This window comes from Nipponia nippon, unplaced genomic scaffold (genome assembly GCF_047370975.1).
Source record: "Nipponia nippon isolate SJK-2023a ecotype South Korea unplaced genomic scaffold, ASM4737097v1 scaffold_3, whole genome shotgun sequence".
NCBI lineage: Eukaryota > Metazoa > Chordata > Aves > Pelecaniformes > Threskiornithidae > Nipponia > Nipponia nippon.
The window spans coordinates 28,172,235-28,199,216 of record NW_028262347.1 but is presented as its reverse complement, the minus strand read 5'-3'; the positions used below and the strand labels follow the sequence as shown (position 1 = coordinate 28,199,216).

At 36.9% G+C, this 26,982-nt stretch overlaps 1 protein-coding gene across 2 annotated transcripts in view; it reads left to right on the top strand.

Moving 5' to 3' along the window:
• Positions 1 to 20,502, top strand: part of CAPZA2 (capping actin protein of muscle Z-line subunit alpha 2) — a 31,815-nt gene extending 11,313 nt beyond the window's left edge. Inside the window, exons 2-10 of one of the 2 annotated variants that reach the window (XM_087764064.1) lie at positions 4,382 to 4,445; positions 6,526 to 6,577; positions 7,291 to 7,354; positions 7,851 to 8,057; positions 9,212 to 9,291; positions 12,140 to 12,218; positions 15,845 to 15,916; positions 18,549 to 18,611; positions 19,521 to 20,502. In XM_087764064.1, the coding sequence (XP_087620190.1) occupies positions 4,382 to 4,445; positions 6,526 to 6,577; positions 7,291 to 7,354; positions 7,851 to 8,057; positions 9,212 to 9,291; positions 12,140 to 12,218; positions 15,845 to 15,916; positions 18,549 to 18,611; positions 19,521 to 19,661 (822 nt within the window). In that variant the 3' untranslated portion in view covers positions 19,662 to 20,502. Of the gene's footprint in view, positions 1 to 4,336; positions 4,446 to 6,525; positions 6,578 to 7,290; positions 7,355 to 7,850; positions 8,058 to 9,211; positions 9,292 to 12,139; positions 12,219 to 15,844; positions 15,917 to 18,548; positions 18,612 to 19,520 lie in introns of those variants that run through there. The other variant, XM_009466109.2, reaches the window with a different exon arrangement.
• The last annotated feature ends 6,480 nt before the right edge of the window (positions 20,503 to 26,982 follow it).

Genomic DNA, 26,982 nt, shown 5'->3' with positions numbered 1-26,982 from the left:
AGGCATTTTATTATGCCTAGTATCCATGCGCATCGCATACAACAAACCTGTCCTTTTCTTTTTCACTAAGCTCCTCGGTCTTAATTTCTACCTTAACTGAAATAGTTGACTTTATAAAATCAGAAAGCTTGTAACTGATGTGATGGGTAGCATTTGGCTTCACTTGAATTGAGGAAGTAAATTCACTAGCTCTTACCTATTGATACCAGACTTCATTTAAGTGAGTCTGTGACTGGTGTATATGTGAAAACTGGGTAAAGAGAACGCCTGCAGTGGATGCTTCCCTTCTCGGTGTTTCAGAAGTCTCTTTTTTTTTTTTTTTTTTTTTTGTAACTTCCTCTCAGCTTCTGTATGATTTGTCCAAATTAATGCTCAAACCTGCAGGAAGTCATGTTTCATGAAAACATATTTAGATTGGTTTTGTGCATTCAAGGAATTTAATATAGTAAATGTGCAATTCCTTACATAGGCTTGTGGTAAAAGCTGTTTGCAAGACCTGTTTTTTGTGAATCATTGATGATCAGAGTTCACTAATCCAGAACATCTGAAGTTTATAGTTTCTTGCAAGCTGCTCTGCAGACATTTAACTGAAGACAGTGGCTGTAAGTCTATCTAATCTTGGAAACTACATCATTAAAACACTGTCTTAAACTTTAGGTGGTGTTTTAGGAATAAGTAGAGTAAAAAATGGAGAAACTTCAGGTGATTTCTCAGTCTTAGCTTTTGAGTTTTCTAAAGGAATACTCAACTGTAACCTAATTTTTTGTTACTTGCTGATATGTGTATAAGGCGCTTGTACTGTGTGTGAAGGTGCAGTTCTCTTGAATGAAAAAGGTTTTGTCATTTAGACTTTGAGAATATTATGTTTTTTTCTGTTTTGACTTGTTCAAATCAGTTCTAATCAATTTTTTAAAGTCTCAATGTATTGAATAACCAGCATTGGTTTCAACTGTAATGCATCTGATTGAAGTGTTTTCTTAATCAGTTTTCAGTAAAAATAACTTCCTATCTCAACTGGACTATATTGCAGTTAAGTTTTTTACCTGTTGCTTCATATTACAAGTAATATGCCTCTTGCTATATGTGCATTTTTAAATTTTTTTATTTGCCCATAAACACCACATTTTGTATGGACTGTCCCTTTGTTTAAATTGTGCTTCCTCAAGTGATAGCTGAGCCAGTGGCTTTTTACTGCCAAAAGGGGGAGATCTTCATCTCATTGAGGCTCATGAAAGTGCATTCACTTATCCTTCGGTATCAGTCTGGTTTTGGAAAACAGAGGAACCTCCTTTAGAGCATTTATTTCTGGAAAAACTCAGTGGCAATAAAGAAGCTGTAAGTCCTTTTCAGTTCTTATGTGTTAAGTGAGACTACTGGATGTAATTCTTTTATGTGGACTTCTTGTATGTATGAGTTGGGGAAATACGGCTTTTTCAGATACTCATCTCCACAGATAAGTTAATTTGGTTTAATTGCTGAATAAAAGTGGATTAGTTTTAAATGGACTTAACAAAGGCAGGTTAGCAAAATGCAGTGTCTTAGCTGACAGACTCTCATCTTCTGAAGACACATTAGGTTTTCTTCCTCTGTAAGGATGAGTATACTTTATACTTCTTGATGAGATATTCATTGCAAATTTGCATGATTGTGTTTATCTGTCCTATGAAAAGTGGCATCTATGAATAATAATCACACTGAAAAAGTTCTTATTGAGGAATTGAATTTATTAGTAAAATGTTCATTAAAAGCAATGTTTAGGTTGGTCTGTCCTGAGGAAACATCTGTTACTATTGAATATTTCTGAATGGATATTACTCATACTATAGCTAATCTGACTGATGAGAATAGTTCTTACTGATAGCTAAAAAAGAAGCAAAACCAGTTTTACATTACCAAAACAGCTGAAAATGAGGTATCGTTCCAGTTTTAGTACAGACTTAATATCTCACCTTACAGATACTACCACTTTAAAGCACATGGTCATTCAGAGTGCAGTTTGGGCACCTAGATTTTGCTTACTTTTGCTCATTTAAGCATGTCTTGTTTCTCTGCTTGCCCAGAGCTCACCCAGCCATGGCAGGGATAAGCAGTCCTGTTCATGTCCTGAAGTCACGTTGGAACCAAGAAGTGGTGTGCCTTCATCTAACTTTGAGCTGGGAGTCAGCCTGACAGTCATGCTGAAAGCACAACTAAATACCTGCCCTTAAGCATGAAGCCTAAATTCTAGTCTGATCCCAGACTCTGTTAATTGGTCATTTGATAAAATGGCCTTGTAGTAGAGCCTTGGAGCCTGTCTTGCCCTTCTCCTTCATGAGTGCTTTAATAGTACTGTAGGTTAGCTATATTGCACATCCTTTAGATTGCTTTGGGTTGAGCATTCAGCTGTGTATACCACGTACAGAATGCCCTGACTTCAGCAGGAGAGGTATGGAATATGTCCTCACTTGGAAAAAGTGTACAGACCGGTGGTTGGGGTAATGTCTGGCTAATGCAGATGAGTTTGCAGTCCTTTGGGTCGAAGGAGACAATCCAAGTCGCTTTCTAATCGGGGCAAGTGGTTTAATAAGCTGCCATAGAAGAAGATGCTCTTGCCTCTCTGTGTCTCTTTTGAGAAGAGTAAACCCTGTGGCATTTATCTCGGTATAATGCAAATTTGTTTACATGGAAAGAGGAGTTCTGATTTAGGTATTTGAGGTAGCAGATAAATGCTGTCTGCAATCCAAAGTGTAGCATTCAGTTCAGAAAGTTGGGAACTGACAGCCTTTCCATTTCCATTAGCCAGCTCTGAGTGGCTGTGTGCTGACTGTTAGGGAGCGGAAAGCTGCCTGGGCTAGTCATTTGGGATCTCATTGAGGTTTGAACACTGCTAATGAGGCAGCTAAGTGCTCTCTCAGGGCACTCTTAAGCTTGAACCATCTCTCCTGGAGACTCTTGCCTTAACCTTGGGCCCTGTCAAGAAGCTGGGGTCCGAGCACTGGCTGTATTGCAACCCTCGACTATAAAAGCTATTTACAAGTCAGCTCAAGAGCTCTAGCATGCTCAGACAGTTCTTCTGTAGTTTCAAATATATATAAATATATACATGTAAAACATCTTTATTTTTAGATATTTGTTAATGGAGTATGTGATTCTCAAACACCTTAATTTCAAACAGGAAGCCCAGAGAGTGCAGACACTCCCAGCTCTTTATTCCATAGAAATATAACCGAAGGTATTAGAAATGAGAACTATGGTTCAGGTAGTATCCTGTATTTGAACAGCAACATCGTATCAAGGATGCAAGAGAGCATTGTATGTCTCCTGAACTTAGATAACTGTAAAATGTGAAGGATAGGAACTTTTGTCAGGTTAAGTTAGGAAACCAACATTTATTTACTTACTTTTATATTGGGTCCCTTAACAGTTTAAGGGGGAAAGAAGAATGAATGAAAGCAAGTCTGCTGAGTGACATTCTACAAGTAAGGTAATAGTTGAAAAGTTTTAAGGTTGCTTCACATCAGAAAAGCATTTTTGTGTTCCTTTTGCAAGCACATGTGTCTGCTGCTGTGCAGTGAACCAGTTCAGGGACCCTGTCTAATAAAAAAAGAAAAATAACCTTTCTAATTTTGCTCACTGTACAGTTGTACAAGTGCTTGTGCAAGCAGAAGGAGGGAGAAAGCCAGAGCAGGTGTATGTACTTTTAGTGGAAGTACTGGCTTGTGCCGTGTTTTGTCTGCAAGAAGTTGTGGCTGAAGGCAATTGCTTAATACAATTGCTTGAGGACTTGCATTAAAGAAGTTCTCAAGGTGGTTTTTTTAAACTTTAACTGCTGATTCTGTGATATTAAGAGACCTTACAGGTATATGCAGGTGAAATTACATGCTTTAGTGTCTACACAAGTGTTTTTAAGCTTATGTAAGCTATTGATTACTGTCCACCTATGGGCCTTTTGGAAAGTTTAGAACCATAGGATGTGTAGTTAAATTATTAGAGGAGAAGCTTTGAAGATTGAATGTATCTTCACCATGGTTGGTTTTTGGCTCTCTTGGAATGTGTGTTGACAGGCATCCATGGACTGAAAGTTGAAATAGGTTGTGAATATATTATTGATCTCATTTGTTATATTAATCTTTTCCTTTTTGCCATAATACGAAACATGAGTGACTCAATTTCTCTATCTGCTTCCATCACATATAACCTCCTCTGTTCTGTTTGAAGAGGTAGAACTTTATATTCTGTGTTTCTAACAAAGACAGAGTAGTTTAAGTAATGTGAACAAATACATGAAACAGTGGGAGCTGTACAATTTCATGTCTGGGTATTAAAGCTATACAATGCATCATTGGTTTGAATAGGAATGAATACAAGTATATACAACCACATAATTGTTTTTGTATTTAAGGTGCGTATAGCAGCAAAATTCATAATTCATGCTCCTCCTGGGGAATTCAATGAGGTGTTCAATGGTGAGTATCTGTCTGCTATGTCCTTTCATTTAAGGCGTCTATATCCAAAGTTGTATTGCCAATTACTCTTCTGAATTTCATGTAGCTTATATTCTAGCAGCTCACTTGCTGTAAGAGCTGGTTTTGTAGCTTGGCATAATAAGCTTTGCAGTCACAAGACAGCTTGGAGTTTAAATGCAAAAGGAGGAAAGTACCACTTTCTTTGTGATGTGAGAATGAGCTTGCTTTCTGTTTTTTAATCAGTCATGAATTAACAGTTGCTAGGGGTTTTGTTTAGAAGACACACGTACTCTTTTTTTTTTTCCAGTCTTCGATAGACAATTACCTTTTTCAACAGAAATTAAACTAGCTGAAATTAAAATGCCCCCCCCTTTTTTTTTAAATAAGGAATATAATTACAAATACTTAACCTTGAATATACAAAGGACTACTGCTTAACGCCCATTGTGGAAAGAATATTAATCTTCTCCAAACATTTTTAACCCTTAAATTTTGGGCACACTTCATTTTACTGAGTGTATTGGTAAGCTGAAAGGAAACTTGAAATTAGCTTCTCTCAACTATTGTTGCCTGAACTTTACCTAAGATGTTATTTTTCTTTAAAAATTGTTGCGTATGTCTTGCATCAAGATACATGGGTGTCCATACTATGTAAGAAGGTATACATTTTGTAGCTGTAGCTTACAAATAGCTCTGGTGCTATTTAAGTAAAGAAGTAGGTTTAGTATACTAAACTTATAGTCAACATCAGGCTGGAGAGAGCTTAAATTTGTTAAAGAATGTAATGTTTTTAGAAGTACCTTGCTCTTCAGTTAGACTGTGACAAGCTGATTATTATTTAAGCTTAGTTTGTACTGCATTTGTGAAATGAACTGTTGGTGAGCAGCTCATTAACCCAGCTCCCTAAAGGTTAAAGCAATTTCTTATAGCAGAACTGCTACGAACCTTATTGTTAAGCTAGTTCATAGTTGCAACTACCTGCTCAATAACTGAGTATAATATGTTTGGAAACACATAACAAAACATTTGATCATAAATGTGCGATGAGTGTTCAATGAGATTCAGACTGACTTCTTAGAAAAAGAGAGAGAGAAAGCTTTAAATTCCAATTCTGTAAATTGTGATTTTGTTTGGTTTGGTGTTGGGGTTTGTGGGGTTGTTGTGGATTTTCTTGTTGTTTGGGTTTTTTAATTTTGGGTGTTTTGTTTTGTGTTTTGGTTTGGGTTTTGTTGTGGTGTGGGGTTTTTTGTTTGTTTTTTGGGTTTTAGTGGTGTTTTTTGTTGTTTGTTTTGTTTTGTTTTCGTTTTAGGAAAAATACTTCAGATACATTCTGGATTTTTTTTTTTTCTCCTTGCATGATATCTTGGGAATCTTCAGAAGAGTTTAAAATGTTATAGTGAGAATAATGGTCAGTTAGTTAATGATCAGTGCATTAAACTGGTATTAAGATACTACCTAGTAAATAATAAGGCAGTAAGTCAAGTACAACAAGTAAAGTAAATAACAATTTACTGCATAGAAAATAAGAAGTCATACTGAGGAGAGTATTGACTTTATTCTGTACTCCTATGTTTCTTGTATGATGGTAGAAGAAAAGGTATTGTGATATATTGTGCTCTGACTACTAAGTGTCATTAAAGAACGAAAGCAAAAATGTTAAGGCTAAAAAAAAAACCCACATGCCATATTAATGTTGTCAAAATACAGTAACCACTACCATCAATACAGTGTGAGGGATTTGGTAGTTTACATCTTAAAAGTGAACTCATTTGAATCCTGTGCTGTTCTCATTCAGAACTTGTCTAAAAACTAGTTTGACAGATTCCTAGAGCTGTCACACAGCCTGTAGAATATGGCTTATATGTGTTTACTGGATTGTGTTGGAAGGGATCGTACTAGTTTTCTCATTTTGTTCAGTCAAAATTATGAAATATGAAGCAATAAATTTCCTACCTAGTAATCTGTATGGGTATGGGGTGGTTTGGGTTTTTTGTTTTGTACAGTCTGTTGACATTTGTCATGTGACTGAAACAAGTTTCTGAGTTAACTGTACTTTTACGTTGTAAATATCTCCTTTCAGATGTTCGATTGCTGCTTAATAATGACAATCTTCTCAGGGAAGGAGCAGCCCAGTAAGTACCAGATGCCACATATTCAGTTGCATAAAAGCAAGATGTTTTTCAGTAAGACTTTCACTGTCAGTAAGTGATTCGTTTAAAAAGATGTGTGCTTGGCAAGTAAAACCCTATTATGTGTGTTGTGCATCTTTGATCAAGATTAAATTCTTGGCAGAGGAGAGATCTGTATTGTATCCTAATGATTAGAGGAACTGTTTTGGAAATGGGTGACCTGGATTTTGGAACTAGTCTCCACCTTTTTGGATTTCGTTTTCTGTTTCCTGGTAGTTTTTATAGGCACTGAACATCTGTAAGATACTGCTTCCTTAGACCCTACTTTTATATCAAAACATTATGCCTACTGTGTTTTATGCCAAAATTAGTTTCATCTGTAAGAATAAAGATGTCTGGTGTAGTAGTTCGGATCCCTGTGGAATTTAAACTTTATCTGTTCCTCCAGTTTCTATGGGTTACTGTAAAGTTTATGTGTTTGTCAGGTTACTTTTGAACAGAAATCATTGTGTAATGGTGGTTGGAATCTGTAAGATGAGCACTGAATGAACCAAGGTGATTCCAAGAATTTGGGCTTGCTAGATAATGAAGCATTGATATAATTCTTTGATGCATCATTGCCCAGATTATTAGCTATTATTTAAATCTCTTACAGCTACTAAGGAAAAAGATTGTGCTTGCTGCAGGCTTTTGATTTTTTTTTTTCTCTCTTGTAGTGCATTTGCACAGTACAACTTGGACCAGTTTACTCCAGTAAAAATTGATGGTTATGATGAACAGGTATGAATACAATTAAATACTTTCAATGCTCCTTAAACTGTTGAAGATGTTCTGGTATTGGAACATATCTTGGCAAGAAAATGGAAAGAAATGCATCTTGCCTGTCCAAATATAGATACGGCCAGTACCAGTTCCATAAGCTAATCATTTAGGGCATATAAAGAGCTTGAAATTTCATTCTATGGTGTTGTCCTGAATTCAGTCAGACCTGATTTGCAGCTGTAGAAACAATTTACTCCATCTTTACTACTAGAAGACATGAATTTCTATATTGCATTTTTTATTGCAGTAAGAGGGTAAGATTCAGGATTTTTTTTCTGAGTCAGTATGTCATGTTAGCCTCATTCTCTCTTGCTATATGCATATTTTGTTTAAAATGTGAGTCTTTGGGTATGAGTAAGCTCCAGTTAAATGTGGGATATAATTAGATTTGGCATGGTATTTTTTTTCTCTTTATTCAATAGCAAATGTTATTAACTAAAATTTTATAATACAGGTTTTGATAACAGAACATGGTGATCTGGGAAATGGAAAATTTTTGGATCCCAAGAATAAGATCTCTTTTAAATTTGATCACTTAAGAAAGGAGGCTACTGATCCTAGACCCCACGAAGTTGAAAATGCCATAGAATCTTGGAGAAATTCAGTTGAAACAGCAATGAAAGCATATGTGAAAGAACACTACCCAAATGGTGTCTGCACAGTAAGTACTAAATTATATAACCACTGTACCACTACAGATAGAAATCCAAAATAAAAGTGTTACTCTTTGTAAACCAGGAAGATGGGTGGTTTCAACTGTAAAGAATTTAGTCCTGTCAAGGGTTCATACAGGGAAATGAGGGAAAGCTTCAGAAGTTTAATATTTTAGCTATTGGATTACTAGTGGGTGGTTACTGCAGGTCATAGTGAAGACTTACCTCTCGGTTCTGATGAATTTTTATTTAAATTTTTTAAAGCATTAAGACCTTCTGTAGATGATTGCAGGTTGATCCCGTTGATCCTGGTTACTTTAAAAAAAAATAAAATCTATAAGATACAAACGTCTGTCTTGGCTCAGTTTATTGACAAAACTGTCAGTAAAGCAAACTGTGTTCTCTCCATCACATTTCCTATATATGAAAGTGCTATATTCTTACCACCAGAATCAGTGGCTTCTGATGGCTTCTTAAAATAAAACCTCTCAGTCTGGACTAAAATAGCATTCATTTGCTGTTAGGAGCCCTATGACCATTTAAAGTTCACCAAACTGATCTAATGATAGCTGTCCTGTGCTTTATCTTAACCTGATGGGAAAAAAAAAAAAAAATTGTTCAGTTAACATATGTAATTCAATTGCCAGGCAGTCGGATGAGTTCCAGTTTCTGTAAAGGAAACCAGATTGCGTGTTCATTGAGATCATTTTGAGCAGTATTTGATTTTAGGGGATAAAGCAGAACAGAGGACCCAAACCACCCTTTTAATCACCTTTTCACTAGTCTGTAAAGGCTTAAATCATCACTTAGTTGTAGAATAACTGGTATCTGAAATCCAGCTGGTAATATATATTGCCATAGCAGTCACTCTTATAGGCTTAAAATTCCTATAGTTGCAGAAAAATGAGTTCGTAGTATATAAAATTTCAGTTAAGATGCTTGACCTTCACATTTTTCTAATCTTAAATTTTTCTGTATTGTAATATACACTTTAATGTTTCAAGTACTGAATATTATGTAAGAACCATAGTGGTTGTAAAATTAAATTTTACAGATTATGTAATGATAATGGAACTAGGTATCTCTAAGCAGTTTGAACAAGGCAGATACTGAAACTTTAACTCTGTTCTTTTTTTTTTTTTTCCCCTCCTTTCTAATTAAGGTGTATGGTAAGACAATTGATGGACAGCAGACCATTATTGCATGCATAGAGAGCCATCAGTTTCAAGCAAAAAATTTTTGGTAAGTTTTTCTCTATGCGTACAAATACAGTAAAATACAGCAAACTGAATAACTGTGCTAGTGCCATTACACTGATAATTCTTAGTTCAGAGAAGGAGGTGCATGCACATCTTGCATGTAACTTTTTTCTCCCTCCACCCCACCCCAAGTTTTTCTGCCAAAACTGTGTAGAAATCTCTTCCTTTGTGGTAGGTAAAATGGCAGACTGCACGTCTGCATCTCCATTACAGAACTTTGGGAACTTGGTAAAATTCCTTATGGCTCTTCCAGTTTATCACACCAGCACCAATACCTATGCCTGTGTTCCCTCATACAGTTGCTTCTGCTCATGTTGCTTCCTTTGTGACTGACAGAATAAAAACAACTCCATCTAGGCATGTCTCGGAGAAAGAAAGTGACCAAAGGTGAATTTACTGTAAGACTTGAATCATTGATTTTTGGGTTAGGTAGATAAAGGTGATCTTTGATGAAATGAACTCTTATAAACTGCAGCTTGATTTTTTTTTTTTTTTTTTTTTTCTGTACTTGGTTGAAAGATGTTTTCCACAGTCTGGAGTGAACTTTGGATAGCTCCTTGGAGGAAACAGGCCAGAGTTGAGACAAATATCACAGTATGAGATTTGGGTTAAGGAAGTATCTCCTAAAGATAACGAATGTATGCAAATGTCTGAAGAAATGTATTTCGTTATTATTTTATTTGCTATTTTGCATCTGCTTAAAATTATATTTAGTAATCCCACGGGTAATGAATGGAAGTGCAGAAATTTTTTTCTGATGCTGAAGGTGAATATTACGTATGCATAGTAATTTCAGCACGTGTCTATATCAGTTAAATTATTTGCCCAGTATACTGTTCCATAGATTTTAATTTAATTTGCACAGTTTAATGAATAGTTTTTCCTACTGACTTAAACCTGACTGGTTAAGTCTGCATGTTTTACATCAATGTTAAAAGTAACTTGAAATAATACTGATTTTCTTTTTAGTTCGGAAGTACGAATAAATTCCGGTATTCCAAATAGTTACTTTAATATTATAGTCTTTATATTAAAGAAGACGAACAGATATGCAACAACGTTTTACAGATGGAGAAAATCTTTCTTGAAAGTTTTCTCCAATAAAGTTATGGTCAGACATCTATGGGTAAATATTGACCATGTTTCTAAGAGTTTTACAGGGGGATAATCAGACTAATTCTCATTCTTAGCAAGTTTTAATAAATGCATATTGATTTGGGGGATTTGAGGATGGAGGAATAGATTCAAAGTTAACCACGCTCTTCAGCTATCCAGCTGTATGTCTGGATATCCAGCCCAAACCACGGACATTATTTATTCTCAAGGTGTCCTAGCTTTTTAGGCATTTGGAAGGCTGGCAGCCTACCATGACAGCAAGTTTGGTGGATGATAGAAAACCAATACATGCCAAAGAAAAATGTTCTATGAATTTCTGAAATACGATCAACATAGTAGGATAGATGGCTTATTAAAGAATGTGAAAGAAAAGGAATGACACTTAATCTTTTACAAAATATCTTACGTCAGCAGAGGTAAATAAAGTAATGACACATTGTTTTTAACTTAGAGCATTTCCTACAGAAGGATCCTTCTGAACTTGAACTGTTTTCTTGGAATAGCATCTTAAGGACAAAAAAAATATCCCAGGGTGGAAACATTGTGGTCATCTTAACTTCAAGGACCACAAAGTGACTAAGAAGCAAACAAACCTGTTAGCTAGTCATTGAATCCCATGCATTTAAAAACTAATATTGTACCTAAAATGTAGTTCAGCATGTAAGCTTTCTTATAACTAATGGATCGGTCTTAAAGTTACCAGTAATATTAGCGTCACTGAGTTGGGTGACCCTTTCAGTTTTCCTAGAGATTCCAACAAGCTTCTGAATTGCCTTAGTCTGAATTTTCAGTGATAATCTATAATTTGGATAGTGTCTGAAATAATAACCAATGGCTTTATAATTGAGTTAATGTTGTTAATATCTAAGGTGTGTCAATATAGATCCATTAGTAGGTGTTAATGTCTTTATCTCTTTCTCTTCCCTTGTTGAATGCACTGGAATCTACACCTAACATTAGTAGGAATGGAACTCATAGTATCAACTTTCCTTCTTTAAATCCAAAGGAGAAATGGAGAGACAGCCGCAGTACATTCTTAATATAGCTCTAATGTACTAACCTTCTAATCCACTAACTTCATAACTAAATAAGAAAATGTCTCGTCTACAGGAAAGAAATCAAGTGAAACTACAATCTCCCCATACTGTTTTCCAGATGTTTGAAACTCCCTTTAAGCAATTTGGCAAGGATATTGAATTTGTGGAAGGAAACTGGAAGGAAATAGTTGTCCTGGAACAGAAATGCTAGAAGAGCTGAAAGGCCTGGTTACAGTTCAGCATAGCGGAAAGTTTTGCTACTTTAATGTTCCTTCCATTCAAGGTTTTCATAGCCTGATGCGAAGTATGACTTCGGCTGATCCAGGAAGTCATCCAGGTCCCGGAAACAAAAGATTGACTATGTATACACCTAATTAATAATAAAGGAGGGAAAGAACATTGGAGGCTTTAGGTATTTTCAAAAGTTAATTCCTACTGTTAAAAGGTCCGTACTAATAAATCTCTTTGGTCCACATCTAAAACTGAGGGTAAATATTTTGGGAAACTCTCTTCTCTTCTTGACTGACTATGGGGCTGAATCTTTAGGGAAAGATCTTGTGCACGTGTGGCTGCACAGCGTATTTCATTCTCTGTTTTCCCTTGACTATCAGTTGTATGTTCGTGGTTTTTTTCTTAACCAGTGGGGTGACATCTGATTTCTATGTTATTTTTTTAAAGGAATGGCCGTTGGAGGTCAGAATGGAAGTTTACAATCACCCCTTCAACCACTCAAGTGGCTGGCATCTTGAAAATTCAGGTATGCTTATCTCAAACTGTGTCCTGATCAGTAAAGTCTCCAGTTATTATCAAGGGAGACTCAGGCCAGTGTATTAAGTATTCTAAGAGAATTTGGAGACCCAATAAGCAAAGCAGAGATGCCCATTCAGTTAAGTGTTAGCGGCTTAATTGCATATTTACCTAATCCTTACAAACACAAAATATGTGTTTACTGTAATGATTCAGAAGAGTTCAGAAGGTATATTCACCTCAGCTAGGTAGTATACCTCTTTGGTTTCCTGTTTCTTGAATTCACAGTGGCACAAGCCTTTCCTGAGGGTAGACCCTTTCTGAAGTAGAACTTTTTTTCTTTTTAACTGATAGTAGCAGGTTTTTTTCATGTTACCCATCCTATTGTTCAGAAAGGTGGGAACCTTTGGTTTTAGTCATTCCACCATCTGAAATTTTTGAATCCATGTTTCCTTCATTCAGAATTTGCCCTTCCTGTTGGCTTTAGGGCATTCAGAAAGGAGTACTGTCTAAGCAGGAATGCAAAGTCTGACTGTCATGTGGTCGGCAGGGGGACTTGACTGCCTGGATTGGTTCCCTGGAATGTGTACACATATTTTGTAGGAGTTTATTAAAACGATTCTGGGATCAGGGACTAGAATCTTAGTGCAGTTTGGCATTCAGTGTAGTACTTCATTATTTTTTTACAAGACGTAAAGTCAAGTTCTCTTTTCCTGCTCTTTTTGTGCCCCCATGAGTTTTGCAGTTCCTTACTGCTCAGTGACTTGACTTCAGAAGGAAGATGCAATGGAATGTTTTTCTAGCCATAGCCTGAGGCTAGGATGTTATTTTAGGATGTGGTAGCTGTGTTCAGATCCACCCAAGCAGGGGGCCTGAATCTGATTTCCCTTTCTGGGGCGAATTCTATAACAACTGGAATGATAGTCAAAGTGGGGACAGCCATTATTACATTATCAGATCAAGATGGTCATGGTAAGCACCCTAAGTAACTCCTAGGCTTCTCAAGACATTGGGAGAATCTAAGTAAACTGTCACTTAAATCCAGTCTGCAGCAAAACAGGCATTTTCTCCACAGCATGCACTTTTGGTTAAATGTCTTGACATTAATTTTCCAGAACAAGCAGGCAGGTGTCTACCTAATTCTGGGAAAGGTTAACCCAGTAGCTTAGAAAATAACCTGACTAAATTCCCTATTCAGGCTTTAATCGGCACCTCAGTTTGGGCACCAGCTGATTTTGTCTTTTATTACTATTTCACATAATTAATCGAGACATTATTTACATTCACTAAAGTCTGTGTTTTGGGGATTGATGAAAAGTTTTACTTTTTTTGCTTGTATAGGAACTACTTGTTTCAGCAAGGAATTTTGAACTCATTTTCAAATTTTTAGAAATTGTGTACAATTTCTTCAATGTATGTGGGAGTGCTCCCCTTCCCCTTAACAAACAAAGTGCCTTTTTTTTAAAGAGCAAAATCATTTTCTAGAATATGAACTCACCACAACATTAGTGAAGTTTCAGAGTACTGAAATTTCAGTGTTATTTGCAGAATCTTTAACAGCAATACGGCCCTGGCCCTGTTTCTGATAAGACTTTTTGTGAATATGTTGGGGAAAATTCCAGCATCACCTGCTGTCTTCAGGTGTCTTCAGTATTTTTAAGGTCACTTGCACAACTTCTTCCTTTTTTTTTTTTTTAAATTCTGTTGTTAAATTGTAATATAACAGAGTCTCAACTGTCTTAATCTCTTCTATTGTTTAATTTTCTTGTAATTATCTGTAAGGGGAAAACTGCAACAGCAGAGTCTTTTACTAAAACTAAGTCCCCGTGGTGCTTGACATGCTCCAACTGTGCATGGAAACAACTGATAAGTGTACTGGTTACTAATTTTATCTCTTAGATAATTTGTTATTCTCATCCCTCCTTAGTTAACCTTTCCAAGAGATTCTGTTCATAAACATCATCCTTCTTGTAGTCTTCTGAACCCAGACATAGCATTCTAGAAGGATGTCAGCAGTGAGGTATAGTACAGAACAGTTGCTTCTCATATTTTGTATAAGATATAACATATCCCAGAATTAGATTTGACTCTTCATTGCTGTTAAGTTTTTAGGCCTGAGTGTTTGTCAAGAATGTGAGTCGGTGAGGCAGATGTTCATGCTGATGTTAGCCTCAGAGCACAGGGGAAGTTTGGCCCCTCTGCAGTGGATTGTGATGGAGAAGGGGGGAGAGTTATACCTCTCTCCGTTCTGCTGTTTTTTTGGGAGGTCTCAGAATTTTGCACTGAGTAAGCACTTCTCATCTTTTAGGAACTGGATTGAAAAAGTCTGGCAGAAGTTTCACTTAGTAATGTTTGATTTGAAAAGAAGCTTATTTTATGGTTAGGATGATATCTTTTTTGAAAAACAACTATTTGACAATAAGCAAAATAAGAATGTAAGATGAATCATAGGAAATAATGCTTTTCTCGTATGGGAAACCTTTCTTTTGCCTAAGTATTATAGCTGTCTTACTCTGTGTCGTGTTTTCTCTATTGTTGTTTATAAAACTGAGGGTCTCTTGCACAGATCATGATCATAATGTGTATGAAATTATAGCATTGTGCATTAATCTCCAAATTAAAACGTTATCTTGCCTAATAGGGCAAGGCACATATTCTTCAATTCCTCATATCAGCTACGTTAACTTTATCAAAATTGTAAAAAATCCTTAAAGATACGTTTACATGTCAATGAGCTGCATAACTCCTGTGCATCAGTTTTTGTGAATGACTACATGTAACTTTATGTATGCTTCCTATTTTTTTTTTTTTTAAGTTTTCCAACAGTTGCATTAGAAAATGAGTTTTCAGATCCTTCCTAACTGAATTTAAATGTACTAAAGCTAGCTTGGGTAGAGTTTTTACTGGTCTCCTCCTCCTGCAAAATAATCAAGCTGTTCTGTAGATATAACATTTCAGGAGTAAATAGATTTCATTCTGCTTTGCTATCTAGCCTTGGCAGACTTTGTCCCAAAGAGCTCCTTTATCTAGATAAATACCAGCTTTTGTTATGAGCCATATCTAATAGAGGAAAATACCAAAACCAAGCAGATCTAGACAGGAAAGCTTAATGTTGCACTGTCCCTAGGAAACAGTTTGGATGAAGCAAAAAACAACTTCACAGTATCATGAAGCCTTGCCAAAGCTATTCTCGTTTTAAATCTATCTTCACCATTTCAAGAGTTTCTAGTAAGGTCACGTAAATAGTATGTCATCTTCATGATGTTAATCAAAACCTTGGTTTAGTGGTGGACGTCGCAGTGTTAGTTTTACGGTTGGACTTGATAATCTTAAAGGTCTCTTCCAACCTAAATGATTCTACGGTTCTGTGATTCTAAACTTCTTTGCATGAAATACTACTTAAGGCACATCAACACAAAAATGTTTCCAGAGTAGCTTCTTTACTATTCCCCCTCAAAAATATTTAAATAGTACAACATTTTGGTTTTCCTGTTTTTGTTGTTCTGTAATGGTGGGTGTGTGTGTGTTTGATTCATATAGGTTTGTTATTATAATAAATAGTACAATAGTTTGATTTTCCTTTATGTTGCTGGTCTGTAACATTTAATATGAGGTTCTTTGTTTAATTTTCTGTAGGTTCACTATTATGAAGATGGTAATGTTCAGTTGGTGAGCCATAAAGACATACAAGATTCTCTAACGGTGTCTGTAAGTGAACTTTTAAAGACCTTAATGTGTATAGTGAATTGACTTTTTTAATTTAAAACAGAAGCAAGCTTAAAAAAAATCAGAAGTTTGGAGGCTAGTTTGCTCTTCTGCATGAATGGGAATTAATGTTCTACTTTATAAATATTTTGTATGTGATATTTACTACTTTTACCTAATATGTAGTTGCTGTTTTTTAAAAAAAAGTTTAAAAAAAATTAATGTATGCTTGCATGTGGTGTATATAAGCTCAATTAACTTTGATTGTAAATCTTTAATTAGCTTGCTGTCAGTCTTTCTGCACTTCTGTTGTATTTAAACTTTGATCTGCAGAGTGACCTGTAGAAGTAATTTTTGAATATGAAGGAGGTTTGAGTTAGAATAACACAGTTAGTAGTACAGTCTCTAGACTGCCTCCTTTGCTCACTGGGAGAAGACCAGTATGCTAAAAATAGTAAACAAATGCTACCAGTTGAGTAGTAGTGGGTATTCTCCCTTCATTTCCTCCCTGTCTGTAACTGGTGCTGTCAGCCTCTTGCTTTTCTGTACGAAAAGCCCTTTCAGAGATGCTTCAGCCTGAGAAGCATAACACTATATTTAAAGCATAATTTTATTCAACTTCTTTCCAAATGGATCATTATAGTAATGAGGAGCAGACAGAAATAAAAGTTGTTTGGAAATAGTGCCAGATGTATTCTTTTCAGAGCTGGTAATGTTGCGACATGAACAACTACTTTTGAAATAATGCTCTTCTTGCCTACTGGAGATTGTGTTTATAAACAGTAAGATTTTCTGTTGGAGTGTTCTTTAATAAAACTTAAGCCAGTGCAGTTAAACTGGCAAAGGGAAATTGTAAAAGTGAACAGTAGAAGTATTTTGATGATAATGACTGGTAGTGACCAATTTGGCTCAAAAGCTCAATTCATCAATAAAGAACATTGTTTGTTAATATAAAGCAAGGCTTGTTGGCTTTCCAGTTGCAATAGCACCATAAAGAATGGGGGAGTGTGGTGCCAATTGATAATGCTTCTGAAGCTGTAAATATAGAATTACTTTTGACCTCCTAAGCGAAGGGATCTGTTTAGTCTTCCGTTCAACTAAGAGTTGCTTCAGGGAAGATTATGTGGAAGAAGTTCTCCTTTCAATAGCTTTTGCTTCACTTTCTATTGGGAAGAAACTTAATCCTGTTCCGCAATTTAGTAAAGCAGCAGAAGACCGATGAGTAGAAAAACATCTTTTACATAACTTTCCTACCTCCTGCTAGAACAAAAGCAAGTATGTTGCTGGTTACCAATTTTTAGCCTTGGCTTTGAGCTTCATAGAGGGAAGAGGCTGTATGGGCTCTTATTTCACACAGAAGGAATGGTAGGTAGATTTAAAGGAGTCCCAATGACTTCTCTTTTTTGTTGTACGGCAGGGAAAATTCTGAGCCATCAATGAGCACAACTGAAATAAATAGCTGAAGAGTTCTCTTGTTGCTAGAGCTATGAATCATTTTGCTAAAGGTTACGTTCTTATCCCTAATTTCTCTCTGAGCCAAATAAGACCTCATACCCCTGAATACTTCCTTTCATTAGCAGAGCCTTTGAAATCATTGCCTCAGTTCACTGAAAAGTCAAAACCCTTTCATTTGTTCTACTTGTTCTCTGCCTCCTCCTTCATCTCTTCTTGCAATGTCCAGGAGCACTTTCACAGCTGCTAGCTGCAGTTTCACTGAAACTTTGAACGAGTTGTAGTTGAAGCTGCCATAGCTTTCTCCCAGTCTTTGCCTCTGTAGGAACAAGGGATCATGTGGGGCAAGAACGCTCCTATCTTTGAAGAGCATCTGCAAAAGCACCCTTAGGAATGTCTCCAACACGAAGTTGGAAGTTTCGAAATTCATGAACCTTGACTTCCTTCTTGAGACTTCTTTCAAGCACGTCAGCGAATCTGTCTCCAGATTGACTGATGGGTCACTTTTTTATTTTTGCAACAAACACACACTTGAATACTTAAGGATGAGGCCCAAAGCCAAGAAACTCTTTATCAGCCACGATGAAATTTGGACACTGGTGTGTTGCACCCTCATTTTTGCAAGATATACTTGGGGATGTTTTTAGAAGGTCAGGTATATGAAGTCTAGTGTTTGCCTCAGCTTAGTCTCCAGATTCAGAATGTTTAGAGGTGAACAAATTTGTTTTGGTTTTTTGGTTGTGTTCGCATACTTCTGGGTTAGCTGGTGTTCTTTAAGTTTTCCTGAATTTGTACTGGAAATTTAACACTGATAATGTTAATATCCATACTTTGCATGTTTTTAGACTTGTGTGTATGCATTCTCCTATTTCCAAATGCTGTTCTGTTCCATTTTTTTTTATCGTACCATAAAATTTTAAATCTAAATATCTTACTCAGCTCCATGGTAATCTTTATGCTTGTTGCAGTTGGACTGTTTTTATTTTTTAATATAATAATAATAATAATATAAATATAATAATAATGTGGCAAATGCCTTTTGGATGAATGTTTTTGTTCAGTAAATGGTCGTGTTCTCATGGAGTCTGCCTGCTGTGTCTCGTAACTATAGGAAAAAACCATAATCCAACTGGTCTTAGAATCATGCTGTACATCAGACCTAATTCAAATGCTCTTTTTCTAGAATGAAGCCCAGACAGCGAAGGAATTTATAAAAATCGTAGAGGCTGCAGAAAATGAATATCAGGTATGTTGGAAAGAAACACGATATCCTTGCTCACATGTATAACCAAAGCTAGTATTCTATAATTAGCTAGCTTATGATAGTAAGATAATGCAGTTCCATACAAATATAAATAGATTGCATGCTGCTATTAGCTGTATCCTCCCTTTCCATACCTCTGGTGATTGCACTCACCTACTTAACGTTACATTAGAAGTCATTTTTTTGAGAGCAGAAAAGTTCCTAGCATGATCAAATATCAGCAATTCTGATCTCTTTCAGTATTAGTGCATTCCTTAAGTGGAATTCTTTTACAGATTCTGTTCGGAGGCTACTCTGTTAGACAGCTTTGCTAAATACGACTATAAGCGTTATCCATTTCAATTAGTCATTTTAAAGTTAGAAAAGTATAATTGTACTAGATATCCTCTGTGGAAGTGGATTCATGTTCATTTAGGTCTTGAACATGAGGTAAATTTCAGACACCATGTTCTGTCAGTTTAAAAAAAAAATGCTCTTTAATAAAAATTTACTAGGTATGTATCGTATGCGTTATATTCAGGTTCATACAATGTTGTGGACTGACTCTACCATCCCCACAGGAAAAACGGTGGAAGACTTTGGTGTCTGAAATTAATGATGTATGAGCTAACTCTGATCAGCACTTTATTCAAGCCGCTGATTAACTATACACTGTGGTTTGCTGAAACACCTAGGCTACAGCCAGGTTTATTGCATCTGTCTCACTAATTTTCTTCACATAGTTTCAATCTAGATCTGGTGGCTTTCCTTCATAAAATGTTATTTTAATTTAGCATATTTTTATTAAGCTTGTTTAAGAGGTAACAGACTACTCAATCATTTAACTTTTTATATAACATTCTAGTTCTGTTCTTCATGTGTCTTTGTTTTGTATGACTTTGTGTTTAACAGACTGCTATCAGTGAGAATTATCAGACTATGTCGGACACTACTTTCAAGGCCCTACGTCGACAGTTGCCAGTTACCCGCACCAAGATTGACTGGAACAAGATCCTTAGCTATAAGATTGGAAAAGAGATGCAGAATGCTTAAAGTGAACGTTGCATGACTGGATCATTTTAGTGTCCTTGTAGACAAATAAAAATTTATTACAAAAAGTATTCGGAACTGTCGCATCACCCAGTCAGCATGGGCTTTTGCCATTGAAAATCACTGTAAGTAGTTTGGTTAGAGCACAAAGCTTAGCTAATTGACTTTTTTCCTTTTTCTTTCTCTTCAGAGGGTTGCAACTTCAGTATAGCTGAATATCTTTCTTTAGAGTTTCTGTTGTACCTTTATTTTTTTATAATGAAGAGACCATGCCTTTAGTTTTCAATTACATGTTAAGAACAGTTTGAAAAATATTTTCGCATATGATAACCCTTTCTCTTGCTTTCATGTGAAATGGACAACTTCCAAAATCTGCTGGATTCCTTGTCGAGATCAGTAATGACCTGTAGGTCAAGGTCAACGTGGAGTTAGCCATAGGTGCTGTTTTTGAAATCATCTGTCCTTTCATTGTATGTAAAATTGGGAAAAGCATTTTCTATGTCGTTTAAACCTTTCAGAATACTTATTTAGCTAACTCCGTGGTAACTAAATTTTTTTAAAAAGAAAAGGCCAAGGTTTAATGCTGTTTTAAGATTTTGAAATTAAATAAAAGTACTTATTTCAGAATTGCATTTAATGCTTTGTTCCTGACAGTTACTTAAATGAGCTCAAACTCCGTCTGCCCTTGAGGTTTTTTTATCATAAAGCCACAAATGTATTATAATAAGGCATACTGTAATATATATAATCCTGTACGCATTACTATGTCTGTAGGTTTATTTTTTTTCTTGGATTGAAATGTACTAAAATGCAATGTGACATTAAAATGCAAATTTTCTATTTATTTGAGTATCAGATTGGTTCCTGATATAGCCTATTTTTGGTGTTTCTATATGTTTTTAGAATACCACTTAAAACAGCCACAAACTTGTGGCCTATTGATATTTTCTCAGTGTATGTGGAGATTGTTGTAATATCATCATCCATTGTTTCCATCTGTGTTTAAGAAACATCTGCGTATGGAAGTCTACTTAAAACAGGTATCTTTTAGCTTCCTATTGGCTACAGAGGATGGAAGAAATTACAAGACCAAAACCAAGACATTTGTCTGGAGAATACTTTCCCTGTCTGATATGTCATATTGAAAATGGACATCAGGTATCTAAAAACAGATTTCATTAAAAATGCTGTATAATACTTCTGTGAAATGCATAGATTTCATTTTTAATTGGATGAAAACCTGTTTTAAAATATGCTCATGATGGAAAACTAAACAGCTTGTTTTGTTTTTTTTTTTTAGAAGGCAGGTATTTATGCACCGTCCTAAACCAGTAAAGCTTACACAAAGGTTTTATATCTTTGTTTACATCATGATCCAATTAATTACCTTAAACTGTTAAGTTACAGCATAGCAAGAGAAAGAGTTGAGACTTGTACTGAGTATAAAAATGTACACACAAAGTGGTTTACTGTTTGAATTGTAATAGCAATACCCCTATATTCTGTTCTTCAGTGCTCTCTTATAAAGGGGTATAGAATTAACTGAAGTTCTTGAAACTGCTGCTACTTTACAGTACTAAACTGTATAGTAGAAGAGTGGGATTTGTTCTGCCACAGTCTTCCTGGAGAGTTGCCCTCCTAATTGTCTCTATAGATCAGCTATTGAACCATGTTGTTCTTTAAAAGGAGGCTTATAAAAGCTGTATGTGAGCTAATAACAGATGCTGAGTCACTGTCAAGTCAGTCTGTCAATCTTAACTAAGATCTAAATACAGACCTTGTTTGAAGAATTTCTTCAACATATATAAGAACAAGCTAAAAAAATAAGACAGTGCATGGACAGTTAGGAGAACTGTTAATGGGCAACAACATTGCAAATAACTTTTCTAGCTGTTAGAATATAGTGTATGACCGAAATCAGCACTGGCTAAAAGTCAGAATGCTATTTTTCTTACCTGAAATAAAAAGCTAATTTTAAATATATTCCTAATAAAGAGGTGTTTTACTGTAAAGTACTCTATTACTGTGTTTCCCTCTCTGTTCATTCAGTCCTGTGATAGTCTTAATTCCTTATCTTCAAATAATAGCATCCTACAGGTTCAGTTCTACCAGTAGGGTGATACAAGTAGATTTGTATTACTTACATTTTTTTCCTCTTGTGTTAATTTTTAGTCTGTGAGATAATTTTACACCTTGAACATCAAATTTATTAAGTTATAGCTTCAATAAAGCAATTTATAAGTAAATCAACTATTCTGTTACTTTTTTGCAATGGTATGCTGTATCATATTTAGGGGTAATGACTCCCCAGATGAAGCTGACCTGAGTATCAGCTGAGGCAGATGGCACATTTGGAGTTCTTGATTTCTCTCGAAATTTTGGATGTCACTTGCCCTTTATTTTTGTTTCTACCCCTATCCCTTTTAAATTGGAGAACTTTAGAGCTTGCTTGGTAGGCTTTAGGGTGTTTTGTGTGGGTAAAGCACTTCCTCTGAGAAATTTTGCTGTGGCAATTGTCTTAATGTGAATTACTATTTGTTTATATTCTATTTTTAAATATAAAGACAAGCTTTGTGTTGTGGAATGTTGATGTACTAGACGTTACGGCTTGTAATATGGACTTGTAAAATGCTTGCGTTTATGAAGTGTATTACATCTTATGCGTCTCAGTGCTCCTTTATACGAAGGAATTTTTAACTTATGCAAGTAAGCAATTGTTCTTTCTGAACATCTGCAACAGGAGTGAGAATTCTGCTTTCAGTTTCTCCTGAGTAGCCCCTTTTTTGTATGTCTGTCTTAATTCATACTGCAGGCAGAATGAAACTTTAAAATCATTGTAATTTTGGTTACATCACTACTGCTTCTTATGCTCTACAGGCTGAAAGCAATTCTGCTGGCTGGTTCAGTTGGGAGCACTGCAATGCAGTTCATTAGTAAATGGTCATTCAGCCCAGGGTTAAAAGTATTGTATGAGACTGCACATCCTAATAGATGTGCTCTCTTTAGGGGATGACTCCAGCCGCATCTACGGCAGTGATGTAGTTTGTGCAGTTTGGGAGTAAATGCCTCGCTCATCCCCGCTTGCCACATACTGGTTTGGCTGAGAAGGCAGTTTTGGTGCTTTTGCATTCACTTCCTTTGCAGAAATCTAAACTGGGAACTGGGCTCTGGGTGTGCACCAAATGCCTTGCAGCTCCTAATGGTGACCTGAGTCCATAGCGGTTTCCTTCAGGCAGCTGGAAGCCACCTATGCATTGAGGATGTCCTGAGGATCAGGCTAAACCTGGCCTTCAAATTTCCAGACTCTATGTACTGTTGGCATTGAGTGTGAACATCATCTGTTTGATTCTATGGATTCACTGCTATCATACTGAATTATTTGCTGACACAGACATAGCTTCTGTTGCATTCGTTTACTGGAAAGACTGAAACTATTCTTCCTCTGATGCAACTGTAAACTAGGTTTAGATTAAACTTAGTTTGTTCATAACCTTGAAGAAGTGTCAATTTTTGCGTGATAGTGTCAACTCTGAACTCTTTTTTTTTTTTTGAAAGGGGAATATTTGCATCAGATTTAACCAAAAAAGTCAATTTTTTTCCACAGCTAAAGGAAAGGAACTGTGAATATGTACTTTATTCCTTCTGTGAAAAGGAATGCTTAATACTTGGTAGGGTTTTTTTTTATTAGCAATATTTTCCTCTGGTACTATGATTGGCTTACCTGTAACAGATGTTGCTTAGCATGATGTTATCTACGTGTTCATCACAAGAGAGGAGAAGAGCAGTAATCGTTGCCTTAAAGGATATATTCTGTAAATACGTTTAGACTTTTCTGTGCATCTTTTCCTTGCAAATCAATAAAGTTGTGCAGGGGCAAATCTTAGGTTTTTTCCTCTTAAGTCAAGAGGAGCACGTAGGGACTTATGCCTGACTAGTTGTAGTTTGAAATAACTTCAGGTCTGAAACAGCTTCCAGCTTACGGGGTTGTAAATGTGCCTGCTAAAGTAGCATTTGGTTGGTTAGCATGTGGGGGTGTCCCCCCAAACCAGTAATGACTTGTGCTTAATATTTTTCAATGTCAAGTGTATGCTGAGTACAGCTACTGTAGGCATCAGTGAAAGAATTGAGAGTACTGCCTTTAATAAGTAGTTCCCCAGTTTGAGTTACCCTTCAAGATTATTTCAGAAATTACTTAGGAATGATAATGTAGAAGGCTGAGCTACAGCTTTGACACAATGCTATGAATGCAAGACAAGCAGTGTTGTGAGGAGGGGTTCAGAAAAACATGCTCACGATCTCTTTCTTAGCATGTAAAAATGTCCTCAGAGGGATTGCTGGTTATCGGCAACAGCCTGCTAAGGCGAAAGTTATCTCTTGTGGTAACACCTGGAACCTCGGCTACTCTTCTCAGATGCAGAGAAGAGAGTTTTGGTCCCATGAGTTAAAAGAAGGGACTCAGTCTCTCTGGAGCAAATGTTCTTAAAACTGGCTAAAAGAAAACCAGGCTATCTCCTTTTTGCAAGTAAAGCGTTTATGAACGTAACTGAAAAATCACAGCCGCAAGCTTTCGAGTGCAGGAAAAACACTTACCTTTCACTCTCTTGGGCTGCAGTGGATTTAAAATGTTTTCCTTCTGCCTGCTTGAGCTGCCTCCCTGCCCGGTGTGCTGGCTTTCTTGGGTACCCGATGGTGGTGTGTGTTGTCTTGGACTGGGCATCTGTTGCAGAAGTTGGGTACTAAAAGTTAAGTCCCCAAAGGCAGAAATGTTCAAATTCTTGCTGTGCTGTGAAGGTGTCAGAAAGGCCAATGGTGCAGCAAGGGGCGCAGATCTCAGCCCTGGGATTTGGCATGCCGTCATGCTGCCTCTTCCCAGGTAAGGCAGTCCATCCAGTTATAACGCAAGGTGTGCCAGTAAGACTATAAGAGGTACAAGAATGTGATCTATTATGATTTTCCTTAAGGAAGAAAGGTGCTATGTGTTTCCACTCAACCAAGTCTCTTGTTCAGCCTGAGAGTGGGAGCCTGGTGCCGCAGCTCTGGGGAAAGTGTCGGTTCAATTCAAGTTGCGCTCCAGGAGCGCAGGTCTGGGGCAGGCTGTCGGAGCACTTGCGACAGAAGTCGCTGGTACACGGTGCCTGTGAGCTACAGCCTCTGCTGCCCGCCTCTCTGGGTACGCATGCTGCTCCCGAACCTGTGCTTGCAAATGGCAATGGTGTGCTTTAAGTATTGCTTGAGCTGCTGTTCTTGTCCCAGCACAGTCTGTCTGAACCCAGACAGAACTCCTGAGGGTGCCGCTCCAAATGCCCCTGTGTGCCTTCTGTTAATACCCTGCGATTTGTGTAGTGACGGAGCACCTCTTTCTCTTCTCTCTTGGTCTAACTGTGCAGTAATAACTTCCACATCATTTAGAAATTAGGGAAGGAGGCTTGGAAAAGGAGTAAGCTAATTACAAAATAAATCAATATTCAAAAGATGAACAGATTTTTTTTAATACATTTTCAGCTTTGCTGTGACATTTGAGGTTACTGCCTGCACAAGCAACTGGCATAGAAATCTGAGCTTTCAAGAGCCATTAGCAGTTTTAAACTGTAACAGGAGAAAAATCTGCTTCCTTCTTTCCTTTTACATGACGCTGCATTGTTAAACCAGCTTTCAGATGCTGTAAAACTGGTAAGCTGTGCAAGTCTTTCACTTCATTGTAAAAACAGGAACATGAGGTAGCAAAAAAACAGTTGTGGTTAAAGACTCCAACGTTCAGATATTTGATTGGAAGATTTCTGAACAGCAGTGGTGTTGGAAATCTTGAAATCCTTGAGTGGAAAGCAAAAGCTCATCTTGTTTTTTATTCCACAGTGTGGCAGGATCAGCTGCATCTCAGCCATACGTGGCAGGACAGAGACTTGTCTGCTCCGCAAGAAATCGCTAATAATAAAGATTATTCTTCTTTTCCAAGTTCTTGTAGGGCTTTGGTGTTACTAGTATTAAGGTAGATATTAGGAAAAGTTAAATTGTCCTTGCTGGATCTAAACCTCTTTTTATCTTAGCTATGGGCATACAGAACAGCTTGTTCCCATTTTCTTTGCAACATGTTTGATGTATTTGAAGAGCATCTCCAGACCCTGTAGCTTTTAGGCTAAAGACTGAATCCAGCAACTCTTAATTTCTCCGTGAAATCCAATACTTCAAGTCATTTCTCTACATCTTGCTTTTTTGTTTCTGTTCATTTTGAGAAGCTTGTTTTTTCTCTGCATATTGTTTATTTTGGTCCTTCTGACTTGGCAGGCTATCATGATATTAACACAGTACTTAAATTTCCTTTTGCTAGAATCTGGCCTTGAATGCTGTAATACTTTCTAGCATTGTCTTCATCAGCAATTAGAAGATTGCTGTTACAATTTCAAAGCCCATGCTAAATTAAGGAGGGGAGAAAACCCCAACCAACCAGTACTACGTATGTGTGCCTGCTGTTATCCTTCTCTACTGACAAAGTAGGCGCTGGCAGCGTACAAAAATGAGACTGTTCCGTAATGATGTGGACCAGCCAGCAAACAGATTCTGAGCTAAGAGCATCCTGGAATGAAGAGTCAAGGGCTGCTCTGAACTTGTCGAGGGTGATGAGCTGGATCCTTGTTATCTGGGATATTTGTGCCAACAGCAGGCGGTTTGTCTGTATTTTGTAGGCATTGATGTCAGTCAGAACTGAGGAGGTGAAACGCGCAGCCCTCTCTTGTGCTAGGAAGTACATAATGTGCTGCTTTTCCTACCTTTTTTCTATGTGGAGGAAAAGAAAAGGAATCAACGATCAGAGTTGACAAGGCAGCCTGAGCTGGGGGTCCAGGAGGATAACTTGTCCTGTTTGCAGAAGCACACCTCAGCTCTCCTGCCATGCGCTGGTGAAGACTGGATGGTAGCTGGTGTAACATCCATGCAAGCATTTTCCATATGTCCAAACAGTTCTGTGTGTAGGGATAGGTAGTATCCTCCAGCAAGCTAGCCTGAACTTCTCATAGAGTACCAGAAAAGCCTGTGTCATTCAAAAGCCTGTTTAAAGTTCCTGTAGGCATGCACTTAGTATGAAGAGTCCTTCAGCTGTCACAGATGCCTGGAGCCAGCTGAATTGCAGAAGACTAGACCTGAGAGATGCTGCTAAGAAAGTAAATGCCATATGCTCATGAAGAATTGAAGTGCTGCTCCTGTTCCAGGGCTTTGCTGCAAGGCAAAGGCAGAGGTTGCTACATAACTTATTATCTGGGTGCAAAAGAATCTGTTAAAGTCAGTAACAAGTAGGTGTCCTGTTCCAGTGCATTGCTAAATTTAGTGAGCC